At 27.9% G+C, this 12,806-nt stretch overlaps 3 protein-coding genes across 3 annotated transcripts; 1 reads left to right on the plus strand and 2 right to left on the minus strand.

Annotated features, from left to right (window-relative positions):
- Positions 1-1,410: 1,410 nt before the first annotated feature.
- LOC132925663 (zinc finger BED domain-containing protein 4-like) lies at positions 1,411-2,367 on the plus strand. Its single transcript, XM_060990036.1, has 3 exons — positions 1,411-1,699; positions 1,758-2,122; positions 2,359-2,367. Exons 1-3 carry the CDS (start codon positions 1,411-1,413, stop codon positions 2,365-2,367), a joined length of 663 nt encoding a protein of 220 aa, XP_060846019.1.
- Positions 2,368-8,077: 5,710 nt separating this feature from the next.
- Positions 8,078-10,088, minus strand: LOC132925664 (uncharacterized). Its single transcript, XM_060990037.1, has 4 exons — positions 9,986-10,088; positions 9,418-9,681; positions 8,924-9,310; positions 8,078-8,610 (listed from the first exon to the last, which is right to left on the minus strand). The coding sequence occupies exons 1-4, from the start codon at positions 10,086-10,088 to the stop codon at positions 8,078-8,080; spliced, it is 1,287 nt and encodes a 428-aa protein (XP_060846020.1).
- Positions 10,089-10,100: 12 nt separating this feature from the next.
- On the minus strand, positions 10,101-11,695 carry LOC132925665 (uncharacterized; the record flags this gene model as incomplete). Its single annotated transcript, XM_060990039.1, has 6 exons — positions 11,586-11,695; positions 11,430-11,519; positions 11,179-11,268; positions 10,970-11,076; positions 10,282-10,808; positions 10,101-10,208 (listed from the first exon to the last, which is right to left on the minus strand). Coding segments are annotated over exons 1-6 (1,032 nt in total), but the record flags the coding sequence as incomplete, so codon positions are not given.
- Positions 11,696-12,806: the final 1,111 nt, after the last annotated feature.

Raw genomic sequence — 12,806 nt, forward strand, 5'->3', positions numbered from 1 at the left:
ATTAAGTATTTATTTCAATAGTAAGTTCTTACAATTTATTTTAAAACAGAACATTTATTTAAGCAAATACATACAAGGTGATCACTGATCATTGATCAATATAAGACATGCACTTATTTTTTCAAAGTTAAAATATTTCGAAAATATTATCTTAGATAATTTTAGGTCATTATAAAACATAATTTTTTTAAAATAATCATTATATTTTCATTTTTTTTATCGTTAAATATTTGAGTTTTTACTTTTTTGAATTTTGAATTTTATATCTAAGGCAAAATATTTTTCGATGTATTTCTATAGATAAAAATTAAAAATTAAATATTATTTTGCAAAATAATGAATAATAATTAATAACAATATAAATATATAATTGTTTATCTTATATAACATTATTTTTCAAAGCTTAGAGCAAATATATAATATTATAATTTTAGTATAACTATCAACGATCTATTTTTAATTTTAATTTGTTATACCTTCCCAAGACCATCTAAAATGAAAACACCCAACTGCACTAAATGTTACACTTACTAATGAAGATGATCCCGACTCTGAAGTGCAAAATGTCCAAAATTTAGCAAGTACATCTGCATCAATTACTTTTCCAACATCATCTCTAACTTTAGAACAAAATTGTATTCCCCCTGCTAAGCGTCAACGACAACTTAAATTATTTGGTTCAACGAAAAAAAAACAACTTAGTGACACAGAAAATAAATCTATTGACAAGGCTTTAATAAAATTGATTATTGTTGACTATCAACCTCTGTCTATAGTAGAAAATATCGGTTTTTTAGAATACTCCAAAATGTTGCAACCTTTATATTCTCCCCCGAGTAGGAAATTGCTTACAATAAAATTATTATACCGGACGAGTATAATACAATAGTCTCTAAATTAAAACGTATGCTTGTAACCATTGATTATGTGTCAATTACAACCGATATGTGGACTTCAGATTCTAATAAAGGCTATATTACTGTAACATGACATTTTATATTCGACGACAAATTATACTCGCCAGTTTTGGCCACTAGAGAAGTACATGGAGCACATACCGGAGAGAATATTGCGGCTGTGCTTTCGGAGATATTTAATGAGTGGGAAATAAATAATAAAATTGTAACTATAGTGTCTGATAACGGCTCAAATATTAAAAACGCTATCAACACACATCTTCAAAAGTATCACCATCCTTGCGTAGCACACACAATAAATTTAAGTGTTAATGAAGCGATCACAAACAATACAGAGCTAAGTCGAGTGGTAAAATCATGTAAAATAATAGTATGGCACTTTAAACATAGTACTTTTGCTGATGAAAAATTAAAAAATTACCAAATCCAAACGGGTTTACCATAACTAAAAGTCAAACAAGACGTACCTACAAGATGGAACTCGAGTTTAATTATGATGGAAAAACTCCTCGAGATTAAAGCCCCTTTATCTGTTGCATTAACATCACTTCCACGTGCTCCAAACGGCTTAACTGCTATAGAATGGCAATTAATTGAAGATTGTATTCCACTATTGAAACCATTTGAGAGCATGACCACTGAACTATCTGGACAAACTTATCCAACTTTATCTATGGTAATACCACTTGTACGAGGCCTGCAGTATACTATTGGAAAGAGAACGCCAAAGACTGCCACAGGTCAAATATTAAAAACAACACTATCAAATGCAGTTTCCAGACGTTTGGGGTCTTTGGAAGGCAATAAAATAATTGCCAAATCTACATTTATTGATCCTAGATTTAAAAAAAAATGCTTTTGGTCTGACTGAAAATGCGAGCAACGTCCAAAAATGGATATGTGATGAACTATGTGCCATAACTTCCGAACCAGATAATTTAAATACTACAACTGTAAGTGCTAATATTAATGCTCATAAACAAGAACAATCGAATTCGCTATGGCAACAATTTGACTCAAAAGTATTACAAGTAAAAACTACAATCACTCCAAGTGTGATGAGCACACTGATGTTACGCCAGTACTTAGACATTCCACACTTGGAAAGAACAAAAAATCCATTGGAATATTGGCAACAATATAAACAAACGTTTCCAGAAATGTACAAGTTAAGTTTAAAATATTTATCTATTCCAGCAACTTCAGTACCTTCAGAACGTGTCTTTTCTATAACTGGACAAATCACAAATGACCGCCGAAATAGACTTTCACCGAAAAATTTGGATATTATAATTTTTTTAAATTCAAATTTAAACATATTTTAATTTTTTTTTTTAGATTTCATTATTATATAAAATATTAAGTTGTATCATAATAATTAATAAAGTAATCATGTTAAAATTATGAGTTATTGCTAATAATAAACTTTAAATATGTCCAGGAAATATGACTATACTAATATAATAATAAAAAATAAAAATAAATAAGTAGTATACAATGTTTGGTAAGTTTGGTTTGCTTTATTAAGAGGCCGTCTTGGTAAAAGTGTTACGTATACAACGCTCAAGAGATGGCGTTGAATTCCATCTCGCCGCCGTCGCGGTAGGCCGTAACCACGCCCATCGTGTACGCGACGGGGTCCGCGTGTTGTAATCGCGGGAGAGGTGCATTATTATTTCACGGACGGTCGTGCTGAACGTTTCGCGTCATACGTCATTACAGGCCGTTACGTAAATTGTCACCCGTGAATTCTATACGGTGCGCTGGCTCGCTACTAGCTCGCGTGTCGCAAACCTATTTTTTAATTAAAGCTCCTGTTTGCTTAAAAACATTAACCAATAAATTAAGCATACAAATTATTATACACCAGAACTCGATTTATATTTCTAACCCAATTACTTTTTAAAATACATGTAAAATAATAATTTCATTACGATTAAATAGATTTTTTAGTAAAAGTATTGCGTATTTTACGTTGTAACTTATAAGTGACATGAAGCAATTTTTGTACAATAATTTAAACTTCTAAATAAATATTAGTAACATTTTAAATAGTTCTAATTAGTAAATATTGATGTATTTACTTATTTTAATTTTAAACATAATCCTACATAAAATATGAAGTTGATTGTTGTACATAATATTTATTAAATAAATACCTACTATAATACTATAATTATTTATATTATTGCAATTGCAGTACCTATATGTAAAAAAAAACAATCCATATAAACTAAACATTTTCATTGTTCATATAATGTATATAAATTAAAATTAAATTATGTAGTACTTACAAATGTTCAGAACATATTTATTGATACATAATAATTAATTAAAACACAACATTTGGATTAATGACAATTTATTATAAGTGATGACTTAAATTAATGCTAGCGTTCATATAGATAATGGATAACTGACGTACTATATAATATTATATTACACCTATGCTTTTATTTTTTAAATGTATTTATAATATGTTATATGTACATGAAATTATCCATGTAAAAAGTGCATAGTTATGTGTACAATAATAAAATGAAATATAATACATAACATTATGCAATTAACATTTTACGTATTTATTTTGCGTTGTAATAAAAAAAAAAAACCATATGTATCAATATTTATAGTTACATATAAAATTAATTTTTATACAAATTAAATAATTTAATATATTAATTAATACATTAATTCACATGATACAAATATTTTTAAATAAAAATGGTTACAAATATTTTTTTATTTTTTAATTTTGACGGTTTTAAACCATTTCAAGCGGAAGATTTGGATAAATATTGTTTTTATTATTATAACGCCGAACATTTTTTCTTTCCAAAGAGTCTTCATCAAACTCTTGATTTTTAATATATTTTTGTTTATGATGGGACCGGAGTATTAAGTTATGGGTAATGCTAGAAAAAAATCCTGCTAGAAGCTTTGTACTCCACCCAAAGGTTTGATATAAAAAAGTTATATTAATACCTGTGTCAACAAGTGTTAATATTAATTTAGCAACAAAGAACATTCCCATTAGCCCAGACACAAAAGTTCCAATTGTCGTAAACCAACCCCATAGTTTATACAACTTATCTTCTACCATTTTTCCAAGCGTGTTTTCATCTATTAAATATTTAAATTGCAGACCTTGGTTAGTGGTATCATATCCCATAGATTGTCTGATTATATTATTCGTAGCAGCTTTCACTTCTTGTGGAAACAATATATGCTGTTGAAAAGCTTTCATTGTATCCTGCGTATATATGCCGGCATTCATAAGAAAATCTGGACTTTTATACGACCATGTCCAGGACATGGCCGGTTTAAGCCTTTGTGGTTTTTTGATTTCTTGTATATTTGGTAGAACGGCAAACCAATCACCGCCCAATTCGAATGCAGGTGGTAGTAGTACATTACAGTCCACTTGCGTTCCAAATTGCTGTAAAATATGGGTTTTGGGCGCCATAAATAATGTTTTGTTATTGTACAACACTGGCAGTTCATTAAAACAATTTTTTTTTTGTGAAATTTCTACGTTAACTTTTTTGCATTTTATCAAGTAGATAATTTCACTGACTTTTATTGCCGTAAACCCCGGTCCACCGCCCATGAAATATGCAAACTCCGAAAGACTAGAAGACGCTAATGTGAGTCGTTGCTCTAATAATTTTCTGTCTAGCTCACATTGTTTAAGTATTAAATCGTTATACAACGATGTAATTGTTGATTTGAAGAAATTTTCGACATAAACAAATTTTGTGTTTATGTAGGCTAACAAATCAGTATTTTGAGCAGTTATGGTTTTTCGTGTAAAATAATTAAAAAATGTAGGATCTGTTAAAATTAATAACTGCATATGTTCAGTCTGAATAACTGGGATTCCTGTGCAGGCGAACGTTTTTTTGACTTTTTTTAAAGCAAAGACTATTTTGTCAGTCTCCACAATATAAGTATATGTATTTGAAATTTCATCAATAGTATTTGACGTAATTAATGACGCTGGTCCATCATATAGGACACTGAAATCGTGTTCTTCGCAGTTGATGTTATTGTTTGACCAGATAATTTCACCTTTAAAGGCATCAATGCCGTAATTGTCTGATAATTTAAGTTTTGTACCCGTTGGAAGTATAAGAACGTTATCTTTGGTGTTTGCTGTAGCCATACCTTCCGATAGCAATATTTTAAATTTTGCTTGGACAACGACGTTTTCCCAATCCCCTTTACTTGATTTAAAAGTTGAGCCTTTACAATTGCCATACTTATCTAGTGACCCTACCATTGTATTTGAAACATATGTTGTTTCGTTTATTTTTAAGTCTGTCACTACACCTCCTAGTGGGAAATTATAAGATTGTTTCTGATGAACCTCGGAACATCGAGCACTTCCTAGTTCAATAATGTCAGAAAAGTAACCGCCATCCACCACTTGCGCGTCTTCAAATGCCGAGCATCTCGTTATTAAATAATCCACAGATATTAAACACGATTTAAAAATAACTGGATATGTTTCAACTTTTTGTAATAATTGTATTCGTTGTATCTGTTGCGTTTGTGTTGGTATTGGAATATCACATTTTTCTACTTCCAGGCTGTCAAATGAAGTGATATTTAGATTCGACCCTCCACAATCGTACGCAATAAATCCAAGAGTGAAATTCATAATATTTGCAATAAGTACTAATAGTATTTGGTTAAAATACATATTGACTGATTACCTATAATAACAACAGAATATAAATATTACCTACAATTTTAAGTAATAAATATTTAAAGTATAAAATAAAAATTGAATTAATAATGTTATTATTATTATTATTAATTAATAATTTCTAATTTCCTAAAAAGCCTGAGCTTCACGAGCGTCTGAAGTTAGAATTTTGACAAAAATGATAATTATTATATATCTAAATTAAATGATAAAAATATTAAAAAATATGCACAAAAAAATAGAAATAAGTAAAATATTCAAAATATAATTTTGTATTTATATCTGTTGAGACGTAATTCACATTCCCAACGGAAAATATACTGAAGTTGAAAATCGATGCATTATTTTTCAACTGTTATTGTAACAATATATCGGGAATCTTGTATTACATTTAGGAATCTTAGATTTAAAAAGCAAAATTTTCATGAATTTCTCACTTAAAATAATTTGCACACTTTCGTTGTTTTTACGTATTTTTTATTTTGTCCAAATTCTAACTTTAAATGCTTATAAAAAAAATGTAACTACTGTATGTATTATTAATATTTTATGTATTATAAAAAATAATTTGACTTACAACAAATTTCAAGTTATCAAAATTTTAATGTGTTATTGTTATTTAAATGAGAATTTTATTTGTTCGAGATGTCGAGACTTTCGAGTTATCAAGGTTCGAGTTACCGTGAGTACACTGTATAAGCATTAATTTGTTTATAACTGTTTACGGATATACTCAGTTTCAAACTTTTTTAGGTTTTTTTCTATAAATGTCAATAAAATATTATTTGTTGTGTAAAAAAGCTTGAAAAATTTAATAGAAGGCTCCTAACAGTAGTTGAAAAATATTAATAATACATAGTCAGTACTTCAGTAGTCACATTTTTTTTTATAAGCATTTAAAGTTCGAATTTTGACAAAATAGAATCACGAATGAGTTACTACAAATAAAAATAATTTAAAAAATATGTAATACTTTTATTATAATATTAGTATAAAAATATATCGTACCTGATTTTTAGTGTTTCCGTTTGTTTTTATTAATTACGACGACACGACGTGTATTCAACTTAGTTTGAGCTCGAACTGTGAAAGAACACTAACGACACTATGAACTGCTGCACTAATATTTGTATCATATATAATTAAATAATTATTGAGATGATGATTAACAGAATCATATGATATTTTAACTCTAAAATATTATCTCATCATATATATTATGTTATTATAATGTCATCAGACAATCAATGGTGACTTATCATGCAATGTTTTATGACGTTGTATCAATACTGCGGCTTATGATAATTGATTTAATAATATTATTTTATTTAACGAAATGTCATGATAATATTATATACATAGTAATATCATCGATTAGGAAATAGATATATATTATATACAATTTAAATAACCAATTATATTATTATTTATGTAAAAAGGGTATAATTGTGTGTAAAATAATAAAAATAATCGTAACGCTGGTTCGTAACTATAACATAACTTAATCTGACTTAACCTTTGAAGTGACAATGCGTCAATGCTTGTTGCTTTACGACTTCGTAGGATAAAAACCTAATATACGAGTAATAAATTAAACGATGTATTTTTTGTTAATCGTATTTATAATCAATTAAAATATTTCTTTACAGTACTATATAATATTATAAAATTAATACAAAATTATTCATAATTTACAATTTATTTCAAATTTTTGTTTATTTTGTTTTTTGTTTTAATGTTTTCCAAAATGTGTTCAGGATCTTTTATATCATCTACTAACAAACGTTTTCCATACTGAGGATTGATTATCTCTGGTAGTAAGCATTCCATATAAAAACTTAAAAAAAGTCCAACGAGTATACAATTAATAAACTAGTAATTGATAAACAGACCCTGAGATTAAAATGAAATAATTTTTTTAACTTACATTTTTAACTTGTCAATCATTTTGTTGTACCAGAAAGATTCATCATAATTTATTAATTGTATTTTCGTCCAATTTTTTGAGTGGACGACGAAATAACAAAATTTTCGTTTAGAAATGTGCATTTGTCCCTGGACTTGATAATAATAATGATGATCAATTTTTAATTCCATCGTTCCATTGTCATTGAGACGACAAAATAATAGCTAAACAAAAAAAAAATATAAAAAAGTAATGAAAACCTTTTACATTTCTTTATACTAAAACTATAATATTTTAATAATTAAATTAATTATAGATTTGGTACCTATATTATAGGATATTATAATATTATAGTTATACTCACTTTTTTACTGCTTATCGCTTCCGAGAATGTAATTGAATCTCTGACTGCAAATGGACATTTGATTTCAACTAAGAAATCATCATCAATTATACCATCTGTGTATTATACAAAAAAAATGTGTTGATTAGTATTTTAATGTTTATTTTGGATTTTGATAAAATATCTCTTGATTTTCCAAATTATATATTACCTGGAGTTGTTGCTAAGTAAGGTAAATGTTCATCAATGATAAGTCCACATGGATTGACTTTGCATTTTAATATGTTTTCCAATGCAACAATAGCTTCTGGTTCGGTGGCTTTACCATAATCAGTTGCCTTTGAAAAAAATGTTCGGTATAATATATCGTAAACTGTTTTTTTACAAGACGTAGTTGGTCGTAATTTACAAACACGACCAAAATTTGATGTTGTAAGTCTATTTCTTCGTTCAGAATGCCAAATTTGAGAGTTAGCCTGTTGTCTAGTTAGTGTTTCAATATTTAAGCGACCACTTCTATCTAATTTCAAGGAATTGATAAAATCTTCTTTTAATTTATGTAGTGTTTCTTTAGACATATTTTCTTCCTCGGGTAGTGGTTCGGCCAAACCATAATGTTCATCTGGGCCAACATGACTTTTTTTCTTAATATGTTTTGGAAAAAGAAGTTTTCTAGATTTTAATTGTACCCTTTTTTTTTCAGTCAATGTTAGGAACTTCTTTCCTATAATACCTATATATAAATACAATTTATCATAACTATTATTTTAAATAGTGGTTCTAACTTATTTATTTTTTATTTTTATGGGCAATTAACTTTGTTTTAAACCTATCACGCATTTATTTATATATCTTTAAAACTTTTCAACATTTTGACGTAATTTTTTTTATCTTAAAGCTATTGAGTACAAATTTGAAAAATTAAACATTTCTCAACAAAATTTAGAATTTTTAAAAGGATTACAAATAATTTAGTATTTACTACGTGTTCATTTTTAAATGGTCACTTTTTTAGTAAAATATTTGACACAAAAACTCATAGTTACCTGGGCTTATATCATTTACAATATTTTTGTGTAATAATCGAAGAAATTGTCCATTTGAATTGTACGATATTACTGCAGCTTCAACTCGAGAATTGTACGAATTTCTTTGTGAATAATTTATACGTTTACCCGCTAAATATTTATTGATCACACTATTAAATTGTTCACACACGTTGTTATCGACATTCATGAGTAAACTATCAACATTTGTGACCAAACGAGATATTATTTGAGATATATCGCTCAAGAACCCTGATTCCTCGGCAGATTTAATCATATTTTTTTCATTTGGTAAATTGCGGTTAGCGGGCTTACAAAAATATTCCTCACATTGATCATGACTACCCAAAATGTGACGAAAACTATTATTTATATCTTTCCGTAATCCTATAATAGTTATATAACATAAAAAATAATACAATTAAATTCAATAGAACAATTATATAAAAAACAAAATTATACGAAAAAAAAATTGTATTTTTCGCTCAGCTTACCAACTTCTTTTTCGTAATCTAATTGCCCCTGTAAACTATTACGATATTCAATTGCCTTAGTTATGGCATATCTAAAACGTAATATATTTGCCTTTACATGGTTTCTTAGTGGAATTGGATATTTTTTATTTATTGTCATAGCCATTAATTTTGTTCCATAATTTCGCAATAAATGATTACGACATTCTATTTTTTTTATAAGCAGTCTACAACCATAAGGCATGATTTCAGCAAGCCTTTTTGAAACACTTGAATCTCCATCTCCTGGTAAAATTATTTAATTGTACTACATTTATTAATAATTATAAATATATTTTAAAAAGTAGATAGTCGCAACTATATGAGTATTTAATTTTATTACTACCCAATGATATTATTATTATTATTATTTAACCACGTAAGTGATACAGTCATTGTGAACTATGCCGAAAGGGCCGTTATTTATTATCTATAATAAAGTTCACTATGATAAGTTGATAACTCTTATTATAATGTTGAATTATTATGTGTCAAACATGTATTTAGGAATATCGGTATCGCAGCTAATATAATAAACGTTATAACGTACCTATTAGTTTATTGTATTTGAGTCCGTGCAGTTCTACACTTTGTTTAAACCCATCAGCGATGGCATCAGCTTCCATGCTAGTAGCGCCTTTTTTCCAATTCATAAAACATGTATGTTCAGGAGGAGATGACTTCTTATTTTTGGCTCTTTGGCAAATGATACAATAACGGTTTCTAATACCCACAAACAAAATTTTTCTCGATTTGTAACCAATTATTGTTGCCTATAGAATAATACAAACTGTAATTCAAAACCGGTACCTATACATTTTTATAATATTATATATGTAATATTACCACTCCGGATAATGCATCGTATTTGGTCTTGTAACTGCGTTTGGACCATTGTCCGTCAGCAACTACAGTGCACATCGGGGTTCCGTCAGTATCTATCTCACCAGCTTCTATTGCTAACTGACGTTCCTCATCACCAGCAATTTTCATTTGCACCTCGGCGACTTCATGGATTCTTTTGCTAATAAATTCTTGTACTAAGAGAAAAGTAGACGAAGACATACAAGGGATATCCATAACCGCACACATTTCTGATAATTGTGTAAAACCAATTCCAGCTGCTATTGATCCGTTTACGGCGGCATCGTTAATCGGCATAAAGGTCTCAGGTTTCAACTTTTCTGAGTTAATAAACGTAATAATGTTACATACATCGCACTGAAACCTAAATGTTGATCTAAATCCGTGTCTTTTTTCAGAAATAAATGTCATGTTCAAAAATGAACAACCAAATGACCCTTGATGAACACTATTTTTAATTTGACTAAAAACGTAATGTATATCCACTATTCGTCTTCCCGAACTTTCATTTACATCGCATGGCCTGTTGTAACAATTAAATAATAATGTTTAATTTTTAAAACTGTTATAACCAATATCCGAAATGAATGAAATACGCTAATTTTTGGTTCAAAAATAATAACAAATTAGTAGGCTCATCTATTCAATCAAATTTTAAATTAAAAATCATACTTGGTTTCTTGATTACTAGATATAGATTCATCAAATGTCAAGTTATGTAAAATGTCTTCAGTACCCCAATCATTAGTTTCGTTATCCCTCAAATCCACCATTTTGCTAAAAAATTAAAAAAAAACATATGTATTATAAATAAAAAATAAATATAGTTTTAGTTTACATACAATAAAACTTAGATGGCTATAAATTATTAAAATTTACCTAATTGTTTCTTTCGATGAGCATGGTGGTTGATTGTCAGCACCTAAGAAAAAAGGTTCCACAACAGATTCTACAGTCTCTGAGTTGTGACTTAAAAAAAAAAAAAAAAAATGCTATTATAAAATAATCACACTAATACATACGTATTTATAATTATTATTATAAGTAGATATGTTATTTATAATAACCTAATTAAAATAAATTTAAATAGCAACCTAGCTACAATTAGTTATTACATTTTAAAACTTTACCTAATCGTTTCCCTCGATGAGCATGGTGGTTGATTGTCAGCACCTAAGAAAAAAGGTTCCACAACAGGTTCTACGACATCTGGGTTGGGACTTTGTTAACACAAATTTAGTAAAATTAATAACCATATTTGAAAATAATATAATAAATAGTTATACTTAGTTTTGGCACGAATTCCTAGAACATTCATCACTCGAGAACTCAGCGATTTTTTAACTGATAATTTTTTTGATGGGAAGCGATGAGTTGTTTTTTTAGGTTGATCCATTTTCACGTTAAAAAAAATTGAAAAAATATAAAACCGTAATAAAATTCCGGCGAAAATCTAAGTTGTTACTGGTGTTAACAGTTGGACAGAATGACAATGTTTGTGTCCATTTACTTTGATATATACTGTCATCGTTTATAATCAATAATTGAATAATTAAATAATTATTATTTAGATACTTACCCTCTTTCATGTTACCGACGGGCGACGACGTGAATATGATAAGTGTCGATAACAAATAAAAATATAAAATTTATACGGATCAAGCGAATGATTGACCTTTGCCATATAATAGGCTATATGGATTATTTATCTGTTATATCATACATTTATTCAAATCGTATTAACTCATGATTAGGATACTATATACATCTAGCTATCAATGAATGCGAGTATAGGAGATAGATAGTTAGACTAAAAGACGCGAGTACATCTTCGAATACAATATAAATTAATAAATGACGTAATACGTAATATTGGTAAAATATATTTGTAAATAATATATAAATTATTGTTTTATGTATTAGGCATTAGCAAATCGTGTTTGATAGAAAATAACAAAATTTCCGTGTATTATCACAGAATAGAAAATACGTAAAAATGAAGAAATGTGCAAATTATTTTGTTGGAAATTTATAACAATTTTTCTTTTTAAATCTAAGATTTAAAAATTTAGTATAAGATTCTTTGTAATGTTGTCTAGTTTTATCAAAAAAATATCTCTACCAGAAATACAAATTTAATTTTTATGAGCGTTTGAAGTTCAAATTTTTACAACATTGGATATTCATTCGATATATCATGTAGCGATTTTCTTATATTGTTGTAATTAAAAAAAAACGAATAACTGTAGATACTTTTAATAATTTACACTATTTATCTATTTTATCAATTCCTATACTTGATACATTTTCACTCTTTCTGAGCTGTTTACGGACATTTACAAATTTTTTTTTCTATAGTTGTTGATAAATTAGTAATTAAATTTGTTGGGTCAAGAAGCGTGAAAATTTAATTCAAGGCTCCTGCAGATAATATATTGTTACAATAGCAGTTGAAAAATATTAAAAATCAATGTGCACAAGTTTTTTTTTATAAGTATTTTATGTTT

Source organism: Rhopalosiphum padi, chromosome 3 (genome assembly GCF_020882245.1).
Source record: "Rhopalosiphum padi isolate XX-2018 chromosome 3, ASM2088224v1, whole genome shotgun sequence".
In the NCBI taxonomy this organism is placed as follows: Eukaryota; Metazoa; Arthropoda; class Insecta; order Hemiptera; family Aphididae; genus Rhopalosiphum; species Rhopalosiphum padi.